Below are 22,333 nucleotides of genomic sequence, written 5' to 3' on the forward strand. Positions count from 1 at the left end.
CCGAGGGCGTGATCTTGGACACCCGGGATCAGGTCCCACGTCGGACTCCCTGCATGGAGCCAGCTTCTAACCCTCTGCCTCTCTCTCTCTCTCTCTGTGTATCTCTAATAAATAAATAAAATCTTAAAAAAAATTACATGTCTGGGCCTGCCATCTTTTGATGGACCAGATCACTTACAACCTTTAAAGTTACTTCTGGGGTTAATGGTCTGGAGTGCTGTTGTATTCATTTCTATTCCCAGCTTCTGGTAGTGTCTGTTTTAGTGGATACTGAATATATTTGTGTTGAATGAATGGATAATTGTAATCATGTTTCTAAGTGGTATATGGAATATATGTATTAGTGGTAATTATAGCTAAGAGTTTGTGCCAGGCCCTACTCTGAGTGTATTACAGATGTTAATTTGTTTAATCTCACTATAACCCTATGGAGAAGTTACTGTGAATCTCCATTTTACAGTAGAAACTGAGGTATAGAATCGTTAGGTATTTTGTTTGAGATTATAAAGCCAGTTAAATATTGGAGCCAGTTAAATATAGGATGTCACACTAATGATATTTTTATTTGGTAGGATTATATATGTTTCAAATATTTTAAATCAGTCTAACAGTATCATATAATCTTCCCAATTAAAAAAAAAAAGAACTAAACATTTCCCTAATTTTCTCAAAAACTTTCCTTCCAAAGCACATTATGTCAGGAAGTAGTACTTACAAGTTTTTAGTTCACTTTCCTTTCCCTTTCCCTCATGTAATGGAGCACAACATCTCTTTGTTAGTCATATTCTCTATGGATCATATTATTCTGCCTGCTTTAGTAGGTCTACCCTGATTCTTCCATGTGATACTTACTCCCTTACAGTAGTTGTCATTATGTGTCACCCAGTGTTTTGAAAGCACATTACAAGTTCTATTTTATAGATTTCTTTTTTTTTTTTTTTTTAATTTATTTATTCATGAGAGACAGAGACATAGTTAGAGGGAGAAGCAGGCTTTCTGTGGTGAGCCTGCTGCAGGACTCCATCCCAGGATCCCGGGATCATGACCTGAGCCAAAGGCAGACACTCAACCACTGAGCCACCCCGATGCCCTATAGATTGCTTTTTGATTAGATTTTATCTTGTTTTCTTCCTAATGATAGTTTGTCCTATTGATTTGAGGAGTGTAGCTTTTTATTTTGCTCATCAGGCTTTCAACTGGTGGTTTCCCTGGGCTACATCTCAGGCTCCTGTTCATTCCACTGATTCCACTATAAACAGAGTACTTTGTCATTTAAAAAAATCAGATGTCAGAGATTAATTACCTTTGTGGGATTATTAATGTGTCCTCACACCAATTTAGGGAGTTACCCTGAAATGAGATCTATTTTCTTTGGCTTTTTTAATGACATGAATGAAACCTCTTTGCAAATGTAAAGAAAGGTAAGCCTCACATTGTTCATTCATTCTGCAAATACTTGTAGGCATGCCTAAAGTGTGCACTCTGTCCTCTAATCTGCAGCTTTCAAATGATAGTTTCTCCAGATGTAATCAGGTCCTGAATAGACTAGCTCATCTTATCTAACCTTAAATGAATCTGACCTGTGCCAGAAGACTAATTTATTAATTTGCAACTGGGGGTATTCTGTTTTAGTGACTGGAAAGCTCATTTCTGCTTGTTACATAATGCTATCTTTGAATTTCCCAGATAACAAGAAATTAAAAGCAATCCGATGGTTGCTTGGTATGTATAGAATAAACAGATTGTATAGTCTTTAGGAGCAATTTCAGTAGAATTGTGACAAGTCTAAGGAATTATTCATATTTCACCTTAAACAATGTTTTTTTTAGGATGGCAAAATATTTATATTTGTCAGTTGTCTATATTGGATGAACACCAACACAATCATACTTTCCAGACTTCATAGAGGTTATTACCCATTACTTTGCACTTATTACATTAAGACCTGCCTTTATTTTAGTGTGTTTAACTCCTTTAACATTTGTTTTTTATTATTTATGTTTTAGCCTGGTGTTTTGATTAGCTGTCTCTGAATCACTTTTGTAGGACAGGGTACATCTGAGGTTCGCTTCCTAAAATATGTTCCCCTGAAGGAGATTCTGAGACCATAGTTTTCTGACCACTGATCACTACTCACATTTTGAGAATTGACTTCTTTGATTATTTAAAAATATTAGTTTTTTTCTTTAAATTAAAAAGGCAACAAGAAAAGCCAGTTAAACTTTAATGTATAATTTTGTGAAACTTTTAACATACGATTCCTTCATATATATAATTGAAATGGAATCATACTTATTTTGTCATCCCCCTTTTTTATCTTAATAGATTATATACCTTTCAGTGTATTTCTGGGCCCTGTCTTGGGGTCTTTTAATTAATTCAACAGACATTTGTATATTACTTTGCCAGGTGTTATTCCAGGTATTGACTGTATGGTAGGGAACAAAATAGTTAAAAGTTGATTACCCTTGTGAAGCTTAATAAGGGGGGGACAAACTAAAAAAAAATAAGGGGGGGACATCAGATAAGCAAAATAAGTTAAATCAATAAACTATTAAGCAGTAGTAAATGCTATGGGGAAAAAAGGTAGAGAAGGAAGATTGGGGAGTGTGGGAGAAGTGAACTTTCAAAAAGTGTCATCAGCAAAGGCTTGATTGAATAGGCATAAATGAAGTGAGGGAATGAGCCAGGAATGTGCCAACAAGGAGAGGCCAGTTAGAGCAGAGTAAGAGAGGGGGAATAATAGGAGATAAGGTCACTGAGAAGTTGGCAGGGTGTGGGGATGGGGAGGAGAATATCAGATTGGGTAGAACCTGGTAGATTACTGTAAGGGCTTTAAATTCTGAATGCAGATAGAAACCCAGTGGAAAGTTTAGGGCAGAGAAATGACATGGTCTAATTTCAGTTTTCAAATGATCATTCTAGGGCAGCCCAGGTGGCTCAGTGGTTTAGTGCTGCCTTCAGCCTAGGGTGTAATCCTGGAGACCTGGGATCAAGTCCCACGTCGGGCTCCCTGCATGGAGTCTGCTTCTCCCTCTACCTGTGTCTCTGCCTCTCTCTCTCTCTCTCTCTCTCTCTCTGTGTCTCTCATGCATAAATAAATAAAATCTTAAAAAAAAAAAAGATCATTCTATTTGCTATGTTGAGAATAGAATGGGGGGCTGCAAGGAGTACAGGGGCAAGGGCAGAAACAGAGAAACTATTTAAGAGGCTGTTGCATTAATCTAAACTAGAGATGCCAGTGGCTTGGACGAGGTAGGGAAAAATGGGTGGATTCTAGATACAGTTTGACAGTGGGCATAATTGGATTTGCTGACAGATTGGATATGAGATATAACAGAAAGAAAAGCTATGGATGAAAAAAAAAAGTTAAGAATGCACTAAGGTTTTTGGTTTGAGCGGCTTGAAAAATGGAGTCACCATCAGCTGAAATGAACACTAGAAGGAACAGATATGGGGGAGACAATACAAGAGTTCAGTTTGGGACATAATAAGTTTGAGCTGCTTATTATACATTCAAGTGGTGGTATTGAGTAGGCAGAGATCTTGGGTGAGATAAAATTTGGAAATGTGGCTTTGTATATGGATTTAAAATTATAAAACTGGGTGAAATTGCTAGAAGAGTCAATATAGAAAGTAGAAGAGATCAGAGAATTGAGCCATAGGCCCTGATTATTAGAAGTTTGGAAGATAAAGATGAATAAACAGAGGAGACAGAAAGGACAACCAAGGAACAAGGAAGAAAACCTAGAGAGAGAACATCTCTGGAAACTCATAAAGTCTTTTATCTCATCTTAACTTGTATTTTCCCCTCTAGACTGTATGGATTGGTTTTTCTCTCCTGTGGGTTAAATACACACATCACCCTCCCACCCACTCCCATTTTAGCTACCTATTGCTTTGACAAGACAATATTTTATGTTTTTAACAACAAGAAAATTCATTGTAAGTACTGCATTTATCAGCTGAAGACAGTCTCCTCACAACATCTCTTACACTTACTGAGTCCACCCTGAGCAGCCTCTCTTTGTTTCTGCTGCAGAGGTATGGAACCAGCATCTGACTTCCAGGAAGTAAGCAGCCAAGAGAGGGGAATCAGCAGCTCATTAGCCAAGGTGTCCCTGGCAACTCCCTAAGCATTTATTTATGTAGGGTCAGCTACAGAGTCAGGAACTAGGCTCTCTCTCAAAGTTGTTTATTACCATTTACTTATTGGTTAGTTCAAGCATGTGGTAATTTTGCTTTTCCAGTTATTAGCAAGCAAGAAGGTATATTATTTATTGCTGTGTAACAGATTACCCCAAAATTAAGCAGCATAAAGCAACAGACATTTATTACAGTTTCTAAGGGTCAGAAATTTGGGAGCAGCTTAGGTAGGTGGTTCTGGTAAAGAGTTTGTTGTAATCAAAATGTCAGCTGTGGTTGCAGGCACCTGAACATTGGACTGGGGCTAGAGGATCTATTTCCGAGATAAGTCACTCACATAGCTGTTGGCAGGAGGCCTTAGTTCCTTACCATGTGGATCTCTGCATAGGGTTCCTTCAGTGTCCCTGTGACTTGACCACTGTCTTCCCCAGAATAAAGTGATCTAAGAGAGAAAGGAAAAGGAAAGAAACCATAATGCCTTTTATATCCTGATCTTGGAAGCCAAACACTGTCATTTCGGCCATATTTTGTCAGTAAGAAGTGAGACACTAGGTCCAGTCCACAGTCAAGGGGAGAAGAATTAAACTCCACTCCTTGAAGGGAGAAGTATTAAAAAAATTTGTAGACATGTTTTAAACTACCTTATTTCACCCTCTGGCCACAAATTACTTACAGTTCTCTCATGTGCAAAATATACTCACATCTTCCCAACACCCACCTAAAGCCTTGTCCCTTTATAGCATCAACTTGAAATCCAGTTGTTAGGTCCAAGTGTTGATGAGGCTCCTTGGGTATAGTTCCTCAAGTACTACTTCTTTTGATATGAATACTTACAAATTAAAGAAACAAGTTTTCAGCCCCTCACTCACCCAACATAGAGTGATGGGACAAGTGTATACTAAATAGGTATAGAAATTCCTATTTAAAAAGGGAGAAGATGGGAGACACAAAGAAGTCACTGATTCATAGCAATTCTGATGTTATCTGGATAAATAGTGGAAGTTTCTTGATTAGGACTTTGTTTTCTTTTGGCACGGAAATGTTGCTCTGTGGCTCTTGTTTCCTCATTCTAGGCTCTTGGTTTCACCCTGTGAGTTATCTTTTTTTTTTTTTTCTTTCCATGAAAAGTAGTCCAGATTTGCAGCTGCGCAGTTTCCTTTGCTTCTTGCCAGTAGAATTTTGAGGGCCAAGAGACTTCTTTTCATTTTGTTTTACCTCTGTACCTTTCAGTTTAATCTGGCAGTGTTTCTTTTTAAAATTCAGAGTCTCATGGATGTTACTGAGATTCATACCATAAGCAAAAGCCGCACCCACAAATCTCTTCCAGATAATCTCCTTTCTCCCTTGGGCTTCTGCTGGGATTGCTGAGGGGCAGTACTTGCAATGGGTAGAACTGTATCCTTCAAAAAGTTATGTTTAGGTCCTAACCCCCACTACCTGTGAGTGTGACCTTATTTGTCATAAGGTCTTTACAGATGTAATCAAGTTAAGGTGCGATCCTGTTGGGTTAGAGTGGGCCCAATTGCAATGGCTAGTATTCTTAGAATAGAGAAATTTGGACACAGTAGACACAAGAAATAAAGTCACATGAAGACCAAGGCAGAGGTTAATGTGTCCACAAGCCAAAAAACACAAATATTGCTGGGAAGCTAGAAGAGGGGCATGGAACAGATTTTCCCTCAGAGCCTCCAGAAGGAACTAACCCTAACAATATCTTGATTTCAGACTCTGGCTTCCAAAACAATAGAAGAATAAATTCCTTTCTTTTTAAACTATATGGTTTGTGGGAATTTGTTACGGCAGCCCATGGGGACTAAGACAACACCCTTAAGCTTCTTGGAAGCCCAGTTGTTTAACTCAGTAGTTCTTTAGGCTATACAGATCTTTCTGAAGTCTTAACAAATAATTTTTAAGCTGTATTCCAGGTTCCTCATTAACCACTTTCTTTCGTGAGTGCCCTGGATTTGTTTAATCTTTCCTTGGAACCCATTTCTTAATTTTAGTATCGTTTACCATCTTGAGAAGCTGAGAATTTTCAGAATTATTTCGTCTTAACTCCCCTTTTGTTTATCCTTCCCTTTTGGGGCACCTGCCTGGCTCACTTGGAAGAGTTACGTGACCCTTAATCTTGGTATTGTGAGTTTGAGCCCTGTGTTGGGTGTAGAGATTACTTTAAAAAAAATTGAAAAAAAAATAAAATTTAACTATCCTTTAATTTATTCCTCTTTCCTTCCATTTTAATGTAAGCAGCAAGAAGAAGCCTAGAGGTACCTTTAGCATTCTTGTCTGTACATCTTGTTAGCTAGACTATCACCCAGTTCATGAGCCACACCTTCTACTTTACATATTATGGCAGGCAGCAGCTTTTGCAATTACATAACAAGGATCCCTTTCCCTCTGGTTTCCAAGAAGATTTTTCTCACTTAAGCTCTCACCCATAAATTCCTCAAAGGCCTTCATGCGTCTATTTCGTCAAAGCTCCCAGACTTCCGCTGATATTTTCCTCAAAGTCCCTCCAACTCTATTGGGTTCTAAATCTACTCCCACATTTTAGGTTTTTGTTAGAACACACCTCCAGGTATCAAACACACCTCCATTGCTATGTAACAATTACACTAGAGCTTAGTAGCTGAAAATAACAAACATTAATCATCTCATAAGTTCATTGGGTCAGGAATTTGGGGGCAGTTCAGCTGGATGGTTCTGGCCCAGTGTCTTATTAGCTTATAGTCAATACATTGGTTATTACTGCAGTAACATGAAGGATCAGCTGAGATTTACTCATATTCTGGCAAGTTTGTTCTGTTGGGAGGAAGCTTCAGTACCCTATCATATGGAACTTTGCAGAATTGCGTGCCATGCCACTTTTCCAAAAAATGATTGGAGAGAGAGTGCAAGGAGTAAGCCATAGTGCTCTTTATGACTTAATCTTGGAAGTCACAGGTTATCGTGCCATATTCCATTGTTAAGAAGTAAGTCACAGTATGGTATTGGCATAAAAACAGACACCTAAATCAATGGAACAGAATAGAGAACTTAGAAATAAACTCAAAGGAGTCAAGAATATACAATGGGGAAAGGGCAATTTCTTTAAGTGACATTGGGAAAACTGGACCACTTTCTTACACCATACATAAAAATTAACTCAGAATGGACTGAATGTAAGACCTGAAACCATAAACCTTTTAGAGGGAAACATAAGCAGTAAGCTCTTTGACTGTCTGGTAATGATTTTTTGGATCTGACTTCAAAGGCAACAAAAGCAAAAATAGACAAGTTAACAAACTAAAGAGCTTCTGCACAACAAAGGAAGCCATCAACAGAATGAAAAGGCAACCTGCTGAATAGGAGAGTTTGCAGATCTGATAAGGGGTTAGTAGCCAAAATATAGAAAGGACTCATATAATGTGATACCAAAAAAAGAAAACCTTTTTTTTTTTTAAGAAAACTGTTTTGATTAAAAAATGAATCAGAAGATCTGAATAGCTATTTTTCTGAAGAAAACAAACAGATGGCCAAAATGTACACGAAAATGTGCTTAACATCACTAAGCAGGGAAATACAAATCAAAACCACAGTGAAATGTCACCTCACACCTGTTAGAATGGCTCTTGTCAAAGAGACAAGAAATAATAAGTGTTAGCGAGGATGTGAAGAAAAGGAAACCCTTGTGAACTGCTGATGGGAATGTAAGTTGGTACACCCACTGTGGAAAACAGTATGGAGATTCCTCAAGAAATTAAAAATAAAACTATGATCCAACAATTCCACTTCTGGGTATTTATCTAAAGAAATTGAAAACCTTAATTCAAAAAGATATATACACCCCTATGTTAATACAGTATTATTTATAATAATGGAGACAGCCTAAGTGTCCATTGATGGATAATGAATAAAGAAAATGTGATTTGTATGAATATACACCAGATACACGCACACACATATATTACTTGGCCAAAAGAAATGAAATCTTGCCATTTGCAACAACATGGATGGACCTTGAGGCGTTGTAATACGTGAAGTATGTCAGATGGAGAAAGACAAGTACCATGTGATCTCACTTATATGTGGAATCTTAAAAAAAAAAAAAAAAAAAAGCTCATTGATAAAGAGAATAGATTGTGGTTGCCAGAGGTAGGGAGTAGGGTGTAGGCAAAATAGTGAAGGGGTCCAAAAGGTACAGACTTGTAGTTATAAATAAATAGTGGAGATGTAATGTGCAGCATGGTGACCACAGCATCAGAGAAATGCAAACTATAACTGCAAAGATATTATAGTTCATTACAGTTAATTATAGGTAACTACAGTATTATAGTTAATGTTACATATTGGCAAGTTGCTAAGACAGTAGATCTTAAAAGAGTTAAAATCACAAGAAAATAAAATTTTATAAGCATGTAGGATGAATGTTAACTGGTCTTATTGTGGTGGTATTTACAATTATATATGAATGTCAAATCATGTTGTACACCTGAAACTAATCTAATGTTCATGTGAATTATACCTCAATTAAAAAAAAAAAGTCATTAAGGCCAGCCTATACTCAAAGGAGGATCATAAAATAATTTGTGGACATATTTTTTTAAATTTTTTTTTAAAGATTTTATTTATTTATTCATGAGAGACACACAGAGAGGCAGAGACACAGGCAGAGAGAGAAGCAGGCTCCATGCAGGGAGCCCGATGTGGGACTCAATCCCAGGTCTCCAGGATCAGGCCCCAGACCAAAGGCAGACGCTTAACCTCTGAGCCACCCAGGCATCCCTGTGGACATATTTTAAAACACACAGTCTAGTTAGCTACTGTTGAATTTTAGGAATAGAGAGAGTCTAATATTGGCTACTGCCACTATTCTATTGCTTGGCCTGATAAGTGGGAACCAGGGGGTTAAAAGTATGTATCATGTCAATTATATCTCAATAAAGCTGGAGAAAATGCCTATCATTCACAAAACAAAGAGATCTAGGAGAAACATTTTTTGTCTTTTTTTTTTCTTTTTTACAAAGAGTCCTTTTTAAAATTTTTTTTTTTTTTTACTTGAGAAAGTGAGTATGAACAAGAGAGAGAGGCAGAGGGAGAGGGAGAAGCAGACTTCCCACTGAGCAGGGCTCAATCCCAGGACCCTGGGATCATAACCTAAGCCAAAGGCAGAAGCTTAACCAACCAAGCCACCCAGGCACCCTCTTCAGTCTTTTTCTTTTGCCCATTATCTCTTTGGGTAACAAAGATCAACTTCCTAATATAAAGGACTGGGTAGATGTGCCATCCTAAGTGTTCAGAGTGACAAGTGTCAGGTGTGTATGTGTTTGAATGAGTTTGTGTTATAGGCATTTGAAACATCTTTTGAGGGCCAATAGAGCACGTTGATGAATGTGAGTAAAATGGAATTATTCTCAAAAAATATTTTTTAAAGGGCTCTTTGAATAGTATCTTACACAGAAACCCAATGTGTAAAACACATGAAAATGGAACTACTGTTGTTACAGGATGGGCTCAGATCGCAGCCTCATGTTGCTGCCAGAGATCCAAGGAACATAGTTTGAAAACTACACCATGTAATCAGGTCCCTTTCAAGCCAAAAAATCTATTAATACATAAGATCACAGAGCTCAGAAGATAGCCATAATAGCAAAATAGCACTTTACCAGGTAGCTGACTGATTTCTGGTGTTATCTACTGTATAATGGTCATTGAAAACCCATGGATGGTTTGGAGAAGGAGTTGGTGATTGGCCAGCTGTATATATCTGTAGAATACTGTCATTGGTCTGTTGTCTTACCTAATTGTTTTTTCCTCCAACAGAATAATTCAACAGATCTTTGCAGGATTCTTTGCAAATTCTGCAATTCCTGGATCCTCACATCCTTTTTCCTGGTAAGTAACTAATTACCCTCTGTCTTACTTTGCTGGAGTAGCAGCATTTTAGGTATCTGTACCATTGCAAGAAAGAACAAGAGCTACATAGGTGAGTATAACAGTTTGATTGGCAGAGTGTTAGATTGTCTTTATTTGCTGAGCCCAAACTTAATCAGAACTTATCTTTTATTGTTCAGTCTCCTGAGGGCCATCCTAGTCCCACAGGATGTCTCGGCACTGGATGTGTTGGTTTTGGTTCATATTCTGGTCTGAGAGTTGTGTTGAGAGGGGAATGAGATGGTCCCCACCACGCCTGGTATCTGGACTTGCAGGTTTCTTCTGTAGATCATATGGGAAGATTGTATTCCTTAAGAATTTCTGAAATTAAAAACATATTGCTTAACTTCCTTTTCTCAAAGTAAGAAGGTTTGTCAGAAGAAACAAAGGCTGTAATTCAGTATCAGAGTGACACTTAAGTAGGGAAGGGGTTAAGATGGAATTTCCTCTTGTCTGAACAATTACATGCCACTTCTGACTCTGCCCCAGAAGTCTCCTTTGCTCACAGGGACCTCAGTCCTCCCACACAGTTACCCTATTTTCCAGCCTCTTGTTTCTTTTTAACATATTCCAGCCAAAGAGTCTGGACATCTGTCATCCAGGGTAGTGCACCGGCAGCTCCAGAAAGTGACATTGCCAAGTCCCTTTTGTAATTGCTCTAAGTTGCTATCAGAGAGACTTCTGTGGCTATTTCTCTACTTGAAAGCTCCTCATTGTCCAGGACTATGGGCAGCCTCTTAGAATGAGGGAAGTCTGCTGTAGATTTTGGCCAGTCACAAAGGGAAAACTCTCCTTAAAAAGCAGCTCCATCTATGTTTACTGTAAGTGGGCACAGAGAAGACAAACTTTTCTTAGCCAATAGGCAATGAGTCACTCTTTTTGCTCTGGTGTGTCATGTGGTATTTTAGGTAGCTTCACATTTTATGTTCTATTCGATTAAGTAAAAATTCCTTACTTAAGAGAATAAGAGACTGCTTCTGGATAAGAGACTGTTTGACCTTAATTCTTTGCTACTTGGTTTTAGGGAACTAGTGACTTTCCAGCTCTGAGAGAGAACAGGATCTGCCAGTTTTTTCTGTGGTGTAAGGCAGAGCCTGATCACTCTATCTAATGCTGTCTGTCTCATCTCATGTATAGGAGCGGGATGCTGCACTCCAACCCTGGGGACTATGCCTGGGGTCAGACAGGGCTTGATGCCATTGTAACCCAGGTGAGGAGCTGCCTTTTGAGGGTGTCTGTTCAGTGTGTCTCATGGCTCCACAGGCTTCCTGCTTTCCTTCTGCTACTTTCTAAAATGGCAGTCACTCTGCTTTCTCTAATATTTTGAGCTTGTGGGTTTCGATTTTACTGAGGGGATAAACGGTTTATGGGGTTTAGTTCAGCATCCGTGTACCTTTTAGGTCCTAGGGACTTTCTAGGAGACGGCTTCACCTCCAGAGAAGGGAAGACTTCTCCTATAACAAACAGTATTTTGTATTTTTGACCTCTTGTTCAGTCCTATGAGGATCCTATTAATAGATGCTACACAAAAAAGGAGGGTCTCCTCACATGTTGAAGCAGGGATTTCTGCTAGATGGAGCAAAGTAGGGGAAGGAAGCAGAGAAAAAGGTATTCCCATGCCATATATAATTGCTTCCACATATTTATGTTTATTTTAATTTAATTGGTTTTTCATTTCCCTTGTGGAATGCTGAGAATAGAAAGCATGTCATTTATATCCAAATCTTCTCGTAGGCAGTAATTTACCTATTTCTTGGCTTACTTTATGCTACTTTCCATACTTCCACCTTTTTTTTTCTTCTAGCAGAATGAAGTTTTTAGACCAATTAAGTATTACCTTTTGTTCGGTTGTAGTTTTATTCCTGACATCACAACCTTTTTGCTGCCTCTGAAGTTGCTTTATGCCTGGAGGTGGGCCTTGCAATGATAGGTTTGTCTGTAGACTTTTACGAATGTCACTCTGAAATTGTAAAGGAATTATGAGAGTTGTGGCAGCAGGAAAGGGGAAACCCAAGCCTCTCAGAGCTTTGCAGAAGTAAGAGCAACTAGCATTTTCTAATATATGCATTGTTTGTTCTCAGCTGGAGCAGCTCCCTCCCCAGGGATAGTGGGATATCTGCCACTTCTTCTTTTTCTGTTTCCTTTTTTGTAGCTTTTAGGACAACTGGAAAACACAGGGCCTCCCCCAGCTGACAAGGAAAAGATCACATCTCTTCCAACAGTGACAGTAACTCAGGAACAAGTTGGTAAGTTCATTTCTATTCTTACTCTGTTAACTTCTGATCTCTATTCAAAAATTCCAGCACCTTCCTATACTGCAGATCTTCAAGTGAAGCTTTAGCACTCCTAAAATTCTACCTAGATGTCATATATGGAAGGTGTCTACCTTTTCATTAGGGTTAGTCATGTTGATGCAAAGTGGATAAACCTTTTTTTAAATTGCAAAGAGAAAGGAAGAGAGTTTTATTCAAGCCTAAGTTAAGACAGTTGCCAGGTTGCACAATCTTCATAAAGAAGAAAGAGCTCCAGGGAAAGACCATTTGGTGAAGGGTTATATATGTTTTGTTTGTTGGTTTTAAAATAGGCTGCATGCCCAACATAGGGCTTGAATTTATGATCCTGATATTAGGAGTTGCATGTTGTACTGACTTAGCCAGCCAGACACCCCTGTTTTTTAAATATAGCAAAGGACAGTTCAGAAAGTTACATACTTTATCTCTATATGACTTGAAGCTTACGGGAACAAGGGAATTTTTTTTCCTTATCCTTATGTTTGGGATGCTCCTTTTTGGTTATTATTATTATTATTATTATTATTATTATTATTATTTTTAACAAAGCAGATGTACAGTATATGCTCAGAGCAGAAATAGAGCTCATGCTTTGAGGTTTTGTGGTCATTTTGATCTTGGTAAATGTTAAAGTATATAGATTCCCTGGGGGTCTAGGGGCCTGCAGATGTTAAAAGCTGAGAATTTCTTTTATCAGCAAGTAAGTTATTTCCTCAACAGCCACCATGTCCTTTTTCTAGGTGCCATGCAGGAAACAAAGAGGTACAAGATAAGACTTGATTTCTTGAAGATCTTACCAGGGGAAGCAAAACTCAACTAGATAATTAGAGAAAACAGTATTTAAAAAAGTATTGAGCAGGTGATACAGAGAAAGAGAAAAAGTAGGAGGCTGGGAATTTGTCTCATATTTACTCTGTCAGATACAGTTAGGTACTTTAGATATAGATATTATCTTATTTTTAAGCATTGAAGGAATTTAATAACAAGGAACATTATTTTGAACTAAGAGTTTCTTCCCCCACAAATTCCAGTTTAAGTTAGAGAAGATTTTAAAGACAAGATAAGCCATCTTAGGTCATTCTATTCAAGGGTAAGTATGAACCAATGTGAGCTGACATGCTCACCCTTTGGAGCTGGTATTATGGTATACCAGCATGGACATGGTATCTGAATCAGGTATAAGGAGAGTGACTTTATTAGCCCTGAAATAGAATCTGGTTTAGGAGTAGTGGGAGGTATGACTGGTTAGGAAGGGTTGGGCCTTGTCTGAGTGGACCTTGAAATTGGCACAGTAGTTAGGGCTGGATATTTTAGATAGGAGGCAAGTTTCATAGCTCCCCAAGTGGAGGATTGAGGGAATTTAGGTGGTCTTTAGGGAACATTAGTTTGGAGGTAGTGCCTGAAATGGATTGGAAGGCAAAAAAAGCCGAAACAGAGATTTAAGGGGCTGCTACAGTATCCAGGTGGGGCGCAGGTGATGGTGGCAGTGCTAACAGGGAAGTGTAGGCTCAATATCGCTTTGAAGAAAGGCTTTTGTCATTGATTGCATAATAGGATAAAGGAGGGAAAAGGGTCAAAGAGGACTCTAAGGTTTCACAGTTGGGAATTACAGCGCTTGTGCTGCCATCTATCAGGGGTTGGGGAATTGTGAGTGGGCCCTGGTTTGTGTACAGAAGTGATGTGTTATTTTAAATTTGAACTTTTGATTTTGAGGTACCAGCTGGGAATCCAAGTAAAGATGAGCTGAGGATTTCTGTAAAGCCAATATTAGGGAGAATTAGCTGGTTTCAAAGCTTAGGTAAATTTGGAGGGCTGAAGGCTAAGGTCAAGAATACTACCTAGAAGGCTATTCCAGTAGACCAGACATAAGAAATAAAAGCTAGAATTTAGGTAAAGGTGTCAGGGAAAAGTGGAGAGGAAGGAGTAAATCTATTAAGTATAGCCCTACTCCAAGTCCTTGACTGCTGTGGGTACATAGCATGTCCTGGCCACTGGAGACAGACACTAGCTGGTATTAGCCAGATTTGGGAAACCAGACTTTGCTGCCTCATACTCCCAATTTAATTTGTAGCCATTTCCTCACAGAGTGTTTCTTGTCTCTGGACTTGGAGCCTAAGCTATCCTTGAGCTTGCAGTTCTATAGCACCACCTCCTGGTACAGCTTTTTGTTTTTTTTTTAATGATAGTCACAGAGAGAGAGAGAGAGAGAGAGAGAGAGAGAGGGGCAGAGACACAGGCAGAGGGAGAAGCAGGCTCCATGCACCGGGAGCCCGACGTGGGATTCGATCCCAGGTCTCCAGGATCGCACCCTGGGCCAAAGGCAGGCGCTAAACCGCTGCACCACCCAGGGATCCCCCTGGTACAGCTTTTAATTAACTTGTACAGAGGGCTTTAGGATAACCACACTGAAAGAGGAGGTGAAATGGGGAAAATAGCAGGGTAAAAGTGGCTTGAGACGCTGATTAGGAACTGCTAAGATTGCCATGAAGTGTCCCTTGGTTGTGGTGGATGGATTGCCTGTATTTACTATGTAGAAACTGCCAAAAGGCTATCACATGTCTGAGAAGATGTTTTTCCTGTTTTACTTAATAGATATCTAAGCCCCAATTTATTTTTTTTTCCAAGTCTTGACATTGAAAAGTAGGCCTTACGTAGTTTCTGTGTAGGCCTTAATGAATTAAAGCCCATTCATGTCCCTGTCTGCTATCACCTCCTCCCCCATTTTGAAATAAAATTTGTGCTTTCTACCTCTTCCACCTAGGATGCGCTTTCTGTTTTTTCTTTACATGTTACTTAAGTTAAAGACACTGGACTGGTTTTTTCTTCCTTTTTTGCTCACTCACTTTAGAAGGCATTTCCTCCTCCAACAGATATGGGTTTAGAGTGTCCAGTGTGCAAAGAAGATTACACAGTTGAAGAGGAAGTCCGGCAGTTACCCTGCAACCACTTCTTCCACAGCAGTTGTATCGTACCATGGTTAGAACTGGTGAGTATAGACAGCTGTCATGTGTGATAGGCCATCTCTGCCAGTCACAGCTTCGGCAGTGTGGGGATGGTTTGGGGTTAATAGAGACAAGCAGAGCAGATTTTAGTTCCTGGCTAATTCCTACTGGCACCATTAACAGTTTTTAGATCATCACTGTATGTTTGGAACTTCTCTAACAAGAGGTTACAAAAGCATAGCCTACAGGTCTTGGGCCTGCCGCTTGTTTTTGTAAATGAAGTTTTCTTGGAACGCAGCTATGGTCATTTGTTTACAGTTGTTTGTGGCAACTTTTGTGCTGTGTCATCAGAGTTGAGTGGTTGCAACACAGGTGGTATGGCCTGTGAAGTCTAAAATATTTATTACCAGTCTCTTCATAGAAAGTTTGCTGACCACTACTATAGACCATCTCAGGTCACTGTTTCTGATTAGTTCTATTTGGTGATGTGTGGTAGCTGTTGTTAAGTTGCTGGCCTAGAATTCTTTCTGTCATTTCTGTTTAAAGTTCTGTTTGGAAGATGTCCTAATGTTACACCTTTGAGCCCAGTGTGCACTGTGTGAGAATATGTGCCCTTTTTGTTTTTCCACCTGCCAGCTCTCAGAGTTTCTTAAGTGTTTAGCTCCTACAGGTCTCAGGTCAGGCTAATTATATAGACTGATATCTTTCTGTTTCAGCATGACACATGTCCTGTATGTAGGAAGAGCTTAAATGGTGAGGACTCTACTCGGCAAACCCAGAGCTCTGAGGCCTCTGCAAGCAACAGATATAGCAGTGACAGCCAGCTACATGACCGATGGACTTTCTGAAGCTAAAGCCTGCATCTGAGCCAGGGCTGTGGTAGTCTTATCACAGCTGTCAATTGTTTCAAAACAAAAAAATAGTAGGTGGATTTAGGAATTGCATAAGAAACCCCAACCCATAATATTAATGCAGTGAGTGTTTTTCTTCTCTAAATTTAAAGTTAGTATCTGCAGATGGAATTGTATCTACAACCAAATGCCTCTTATTCCTGAATTCAGAGTGATACTTTTATAAGTGTGAAACTTGATTATGTGGGTTTCCCCTGCCAGAATAGAATCACTTTACCTTAAAGTCTAGCTAGGGTCCCACTATCTGTCATGTTCTCTTGTAGTGGATGTTTCCACCTCCTTCTCTAACCTCCAGCCTACCATTTGTGTATTTTATAGTAGATGCAGTGGAACCACAGCCCTAAAGTCCTGCTGTTTAAAGTCTTTCTGTTTTAATTGTACAAAAGCATCTACTCTTGGCCACATTAGCCACAAAGCAAGATCAGATTAATTCAGAAATCCGAAACTAATGATTTTGTTTTGTTTGAATCCTCAGAAAATCAAAGAAAAATTACAATGGGGAGGAGAAAGTGGCTGATCATTGTACTCTTTGGTTTTCTCATTTTAATTTTTAAAGACTACTTCACAAGGTGCATTTTCTGCAGAAGCTAACATGACACATCTTAGGAATCTTATGTTGGTGGGAATCTGATTCTGGTTCCTTTTTAGAAATGAGTTGGGGAGCATACAGGCACAGAAGGATAGATATTTGAAATCTTTGGTTCTGAAGTTTTTTTAATGACCCCCGACTCATTGTTTACTGCCTTTTGTCATGGAGACCTTAAAATAATTTCCCTTAGAAATAGAATTACTTCATTACTGCTTCTACAGCCAATTTAGTTTACTGTTTTTAGTAATTCATTCATCTTCGGGAATTGAGATTTCACATTGTCTCATTTTAATTTTTTAAGCCCTTTTATCATCTCTGAAATCTTTCTGTTCTGCTTGGTTCTGGTTGTACTTGGAATCAAATTGATTATTTGTGATCATGCCTGAAACAGCTTGGCCTTGGAGAGGTGGGCCTTCTATTTTCAGCCTAACAGTGTCTCATTGCACATGCACATGCTCTTTGAAGCATTTAAGTGTTTAAAGTTGAATAAATGAAGAAGATCAAGAATGTTGTTGGAACTTCAAAGTCTCAAAAGGAAATGATGGGGACACATAACCACTGTCAGCGCACCATAGAGGGTAACAGGGGACACCATTTTTCTGGTCACATCAGCCCTTCATAGTTTGGAATGATTAGAACAAAAAGGCCACTCTTTGGTGAGTCTCTTTCTTGACTAGGAGTCTTTCCTCAGTTTTTGTTGACTATCATACAGGTTTTGGGGGTGAGGAAAGGGGTTAGAGATATCTTTGTATTTTGGTAGAGGATAAAGGAATAGGGGAGGGAAGAAAGAAAGGGGAGAGTGGCTTGCTGAATTAACAGCCTGCCTCTAAAGTTGTGACCATAAGGTGTGATTCATGTTGGCACCAGAGGGAATAAAGGATGTTTTCTCCTCTGCCTCTCATGTTATACCTCCACAGAGATTGTTTCTTAGGAGAAGGTGAGCTATTTACTATGGGTATTGATGTGTAGCCCAAAACTACACATTGGTTTTTAGTGGGAGTGGGGGTGGGGTGAGATCAAGAAGCTTGGGAAGAGTGAGAGGTATATTCTGAATATTTAGTGGCCACTACATAAATGGCGAAAGGCCGTGCTGAAGTTGGAGCACATTATAGTTTTCAAGTAGAAGGGTGTCTACTGTCTCAGAAAATTACGACAGCTGGAAATTATTCCCTTCCTGTTAGAGTCTGGAGATGTCAGGACAAACGGTTGTATTTTTACTACAACTAGAAAGCTAGAGAACTAGAACAGATCTGAATAGCTTCACAAAAGGTCAGAAGCAAAGTACTAGATAGGGAGTTACCTTTTCAATACACAGAATGGCAAATAGTGTCAGTCTCAGTTATTTGAAATTTTCTTCACTTTTTTGTGCTCTAATAGAGGACATGAGGCTCCTTTTGCTGTTTCCTGTACCCTTTCCACATAATGATTCTATAGTGTTTCTTCCTAGGAGGCATCTTGGGAGTTCCAGGTTTTAATTTAAGTTAAAGAATATAGTAGGGTTCTCCAGAGAAACAGAATCCATAAGGCAATAAGGTGAGAGAGAGAGAGAGAGTGTGTGTGTGTGTGTGTGTGTGTGTGTGTGTCTGTGTAAAGAGACTTACTATAAGGAATTAACTTGTGTTATTATGGAGGCTAAGAAGTTTCAAGATTTTTCAGTCAACCAGCCAGTAGAGCTTTATGGTGTAGTTCTAGTCTGATTCCAAAGGCCTGAGCACTAGGAGAGCCAGTGGTATAAATTCCAATCCAAAAACTGGTAGAAGTTTTGAGACCCAAGAAAAACCAGTATTTTAAAAATACATATTTTATTTATTTGAGTGAGAAAGAGAGCATTAGAGAGCAGGAGAAGCAGACTCCCCACTGAGCAGGAGGCCAGATGCAAGGCTTGATCCCAGGACCCTGGGACCATGACCTCAGCCAAAGGCAGATGCTTAACTGACTGAGACACTCAGGTGCCCTGAAAAGCCAGTGTTTTAGTTTGAGTCCAAAGGCAAGAAAAGACTAATGTCCTAACTCAACCAGGCAAAAGGAGTTCTCCCTTGGTAGCTGGAGTGTCATATTTTTTCCTAGTTGGGCCTTTACCTGATTGGATGAGGCCCACTGACATTGCAGAGAGCAATCTGCTCTAATTTGTCTACCTATTCAGATGTTAATCTTATCAAACATATCCTCATATCACAGACATCTAAAATAATCTGTGACCAAATATTTAGGTGCTCCTTAGTCCAGCCAAGTTGACACATAAAATTAATCAATACAGGAGAAGAAATAGAAATGCATACAGCAGAGTGATACCCATTCCACTTAAGTTTTGCCAAATAAACAGTGTGTCTCTATGAGAAATGTCTGCTCTGCTTAGAGACCTTAGTACTAGGGTTAAAAGGTTGGAGAAATGTATACGGGAACGAGGTCCAATTTGCTGTGTGGAATATACCTATATTTCTTCTTTAATTAACCTATATTAACCTGGAAGTCTGAGATGCCTCCCATTCTAGGAGGAAACATTGCAGATTCATTGACCTAACATCAGAACATGGCTGAGTTTATTTCTAGGAATGTCTTGCTTTTAAATGTTTCAAAGTTTTAGATATAGCGCTCAAGGCAAAGGTCTGCATAGCCTGGATTTTTTCAGGTGTTCATTCCTTTAGAGTTGGAAGGTTTACAGACTCAGGAATCTGGAGCCTTAACAGGATTCAAAAGAGAGATGATTTAACTCTCCCTGATTGTCAAAGAGGATAAGAAACAATTGCAATTTCAGATCTTGAGCCCTTATACTTGAGGCCTTTACATTCAAAATAAAAGGCCTTTGGGTATGCAGAGCTAAACAGATTGCTTTCTTTTTTTTTCTTTCTTTCTTTCTTTTTTTTTTTTTTTTTACAGAAAGAGCACACACATAGGAGCAGGGGTAGGGGCAGAGGGAGAGGGAGATAGAGACCTCTCAAGCAGGCATGCAGCATGGAGCCCAATGTGGGGCTCAATCTCATGACCCTGAGATCACAACCTGAGCTGAAATCAAGAGTTGGGCGCTTAACTGAATGAACAACCCGGATTCCCCAACAGATTGTTTTCTTATTCATGAATGTCTTGTCTTATCTTCCCTTTGTCCACTATAATTTGAAATTAGAGGGAAGAAAACTATTTTGTTAGCACATAACTAGGAGAAACCTCCTAGAGATTGGTAAATTTAGAAGTTGGGGAAAGTGATATAGGGCAACTTGTTGCTGGCTTCCAAGTGACCATTGCTTCTCAGGTAGTTTCAGATTAGTCTAACTCAGGTTCATATGGGTAATCCAGCTGGACAGACTGGGGTATTAGGTGGAAAGAACAGAGTGGTGAAGCTGAGATTTCCAACATCTTTAAAATTTCTAAGCTACTGAATCGGGAGCAGAGAGAAAGAATAATTCTGGCCTTAAAAATTCATTTTCCCTCAAAGTTCCTACTGCCAGTTCTCTGAAAAGCTGGGAAACATGGAAAATCCAAAATGGCATTTTGTCCCTGTTGCTGTAGCTCCTGGACTTTTCCTTACAATGTTCTAATTTGTAAGAAAAAGGAATTACTCTAGATAGGAGATGTAGGGATGGCTGTAAATTAAATAGTTTCCTTAGCTTACTATAAATATTAGTTGTCAACATTTTCAACAGTTGAGCAAGTGCTTATTAGTTGTTTTCTTTGAACAGTACTCTCACTGGTCCAATAATTAATTTTCAAGTTAGAAGAAAGTTTTCTGGGGAAGAAATTGTTTCTTTTTCCTAACAGCTCTCACTTTGGTTTAATAGCTAATAGGAGAAAAAAATTCCCGTTTGTGTCTTTGTATTCCACATTCATGTGTGTGAATATGTATGTGTCCAGGGACACAACACATATGCATATTTCACAGTAGAGGAAGAAAGATATAGTAGCCACTGAGATGAAGTTAGTAGGTACAGCAGAGGGCTGGAGTCTCAGTCTGAGTCTCTTACTGTATATACCTCAGACCCTTATGTTTCCATAATTGTCTGCTATGAGGCATTGTTGGCTTTGCTGCCAACTAGACACCCTGCTATATGGTGTGTGGCTAAGGGATTCACTGGAGGTAAAAGCCTAGTCATTTCTAAGTGTTGAGAAAAAAAATGGTTTTGAGGATAACCATCATCCTCTGCTTTTGTAGTATAATTAGTTGAACATAAATACAACTATGTATTGCTTTTTAATTTTTTTTATAAATTATTGTTATCAAATTAACTTCTCTCTTGACCTGCATGTTTCATTTTCTTTCACTCTAGTGTCTACATGCTCTTTCCTCAAGGAATACAAACTAAATATGTCAGTCTTAAAAACGAATGAGGAGGGAATCCTAATTTGTATCTGTTTTAAACAACAGCAGAACAGCCTTTGGGGCTTTTGGAAAGGAGGAGCTCTTCAGAGTTGGTTTTTAGAGCTGATCTAGGCAGGCCACTGACATTTGTGAAGGAAGACAGATTTTAGGAGAAGGAGGAGCAGGGGTGATGCTACTCTTGATCTCGGGGTCATGAGTTTGAGATTACTTAAAAAAAGAAAAACTTACTTAAAAAAAAAAGCATTCCTGAAATCACAGCAGCTTTTTGTTACGCATTTTTTTATCCAAAGGTACCAAAAATACAACTATCATGTTGTGAGAGGTCTAATAATTATATATAAATATATATGTATATAATCAAATATTATGTGTATATAATCTAAGAGTGGAATGCCTATAATTCCACTTATCTAGAAAATATGTAAATAGATAATTGTATTTATGGTCAACTAATTATACCACAGAAGCAGATAGTAGCATGAGAGGGAAAGCCCTCTTTAGTCTCTGAGATGGGGAGATTGGAGGATAAAAGTGCTGTTCATCAGAATAAACCAACAGAGATTTGGGAGTTTGGTGAGTGTACTATTAATGAGAGTTTCCAGAATGAGTCTCACATAAGTTCTGAGGCAGGAAGTTAAGAGAACATATCCCAAGTGGCCATCCTGTGGGCTGAAATTGTAGGAAACAGTAATGTCAGCATCTTAGCACCCAGGCTGGGAACCACAGGACTGCTCCAGGGGTTTAAAGTACAATGTATAGAATACAATGTGTACAACTGGAGATATTATCTAGGATCCAGGTAGATCCCTTGTTTTAACCAAAGGACATAAGGTTTTGATCTCTCATACCTGCCAGATATATGGAATTATAGGCATTCAACTGTAAGATTATATGCATATAAACTTTATGAAGTTTTGCCAAATTGCACTTAGTTGGTGTCCACAGAAGTAGAATCTGCGTTTATTGTCTTTCTTCTTTCAGCTGGATATCTGTGACTCATGGGATGTAGGCGTGTGGTCCTTTACTTTTTCTAATAAGGTGTACTGTTTTCAAGGTCCAAAAATTACTAGACTCCTCACAATAGGATGATAGGTATATTTTTAGTATCTTTTGATGAAAAAATACACAACAGAAAGCTGCTGTGATTTCAGGAATTTATTTTTTTTAAGTGATCTCTACACCCCACCTGGAGCCCAAGAACTCATGATCCCAAGATCAAGAGTCGCATG

The 22,333-nt window shown here is 38.9% G+C and overlaps 1 protein-coding gene across 3 annotated transcripts in view; it reads left to right on the top strand.

The window, feature by feature from the left end:
• RNF115 (ring finger protein 115) overlaps positions 1-17,299 on the top strand; it is a 74,623-nt gene extending 57,324 nt beyond the window's left edge. For all 3 annotated transcript variants that reach the window (XM_072769466.1, XM_072769465.1, XM_072769464.1), the window contains 5 exons: positions 9,949-10,020; positions 11,197-11,269; positions 12,212-12,305; positions 15,221-15,336; positions 16,009-17,299. In XM_072769466.1, the coding sequence (XP_072625567.1) occupies positions 9,949-10,020; positions 11,197-11,269; positions 12,212-12,305; positions 15,221-15,336; positions 16,009-16,140 (487 nt within the window). In that variant the 3' untranslated portion in view covers positions 16,141-17,299. The remainder of the gene's footprint in view (positions 1-9,948; positions 10,021-11,196; positions 11,270-12,211; positions 12,306-15,220; positions 15,337-16,008) is intronic.
• The last annotated feature ends 5,034 nt before the right edge of the window (positions 17,300-22,333 follow it).

The sequence above is a fragment of the Canis lupus genome, chromosome 12 (assembly GCF_048164855.1).
Source record: "Canis lupus baileyi chromosome 12, mCanLup2.hap1, whole genome shotgun sequence".
Taxonomy (NCBI): Eukaryota; Metazoa; Chordata; class Mammalia; order Carnivora; family Canidae; genus Canis; species Canis lupus.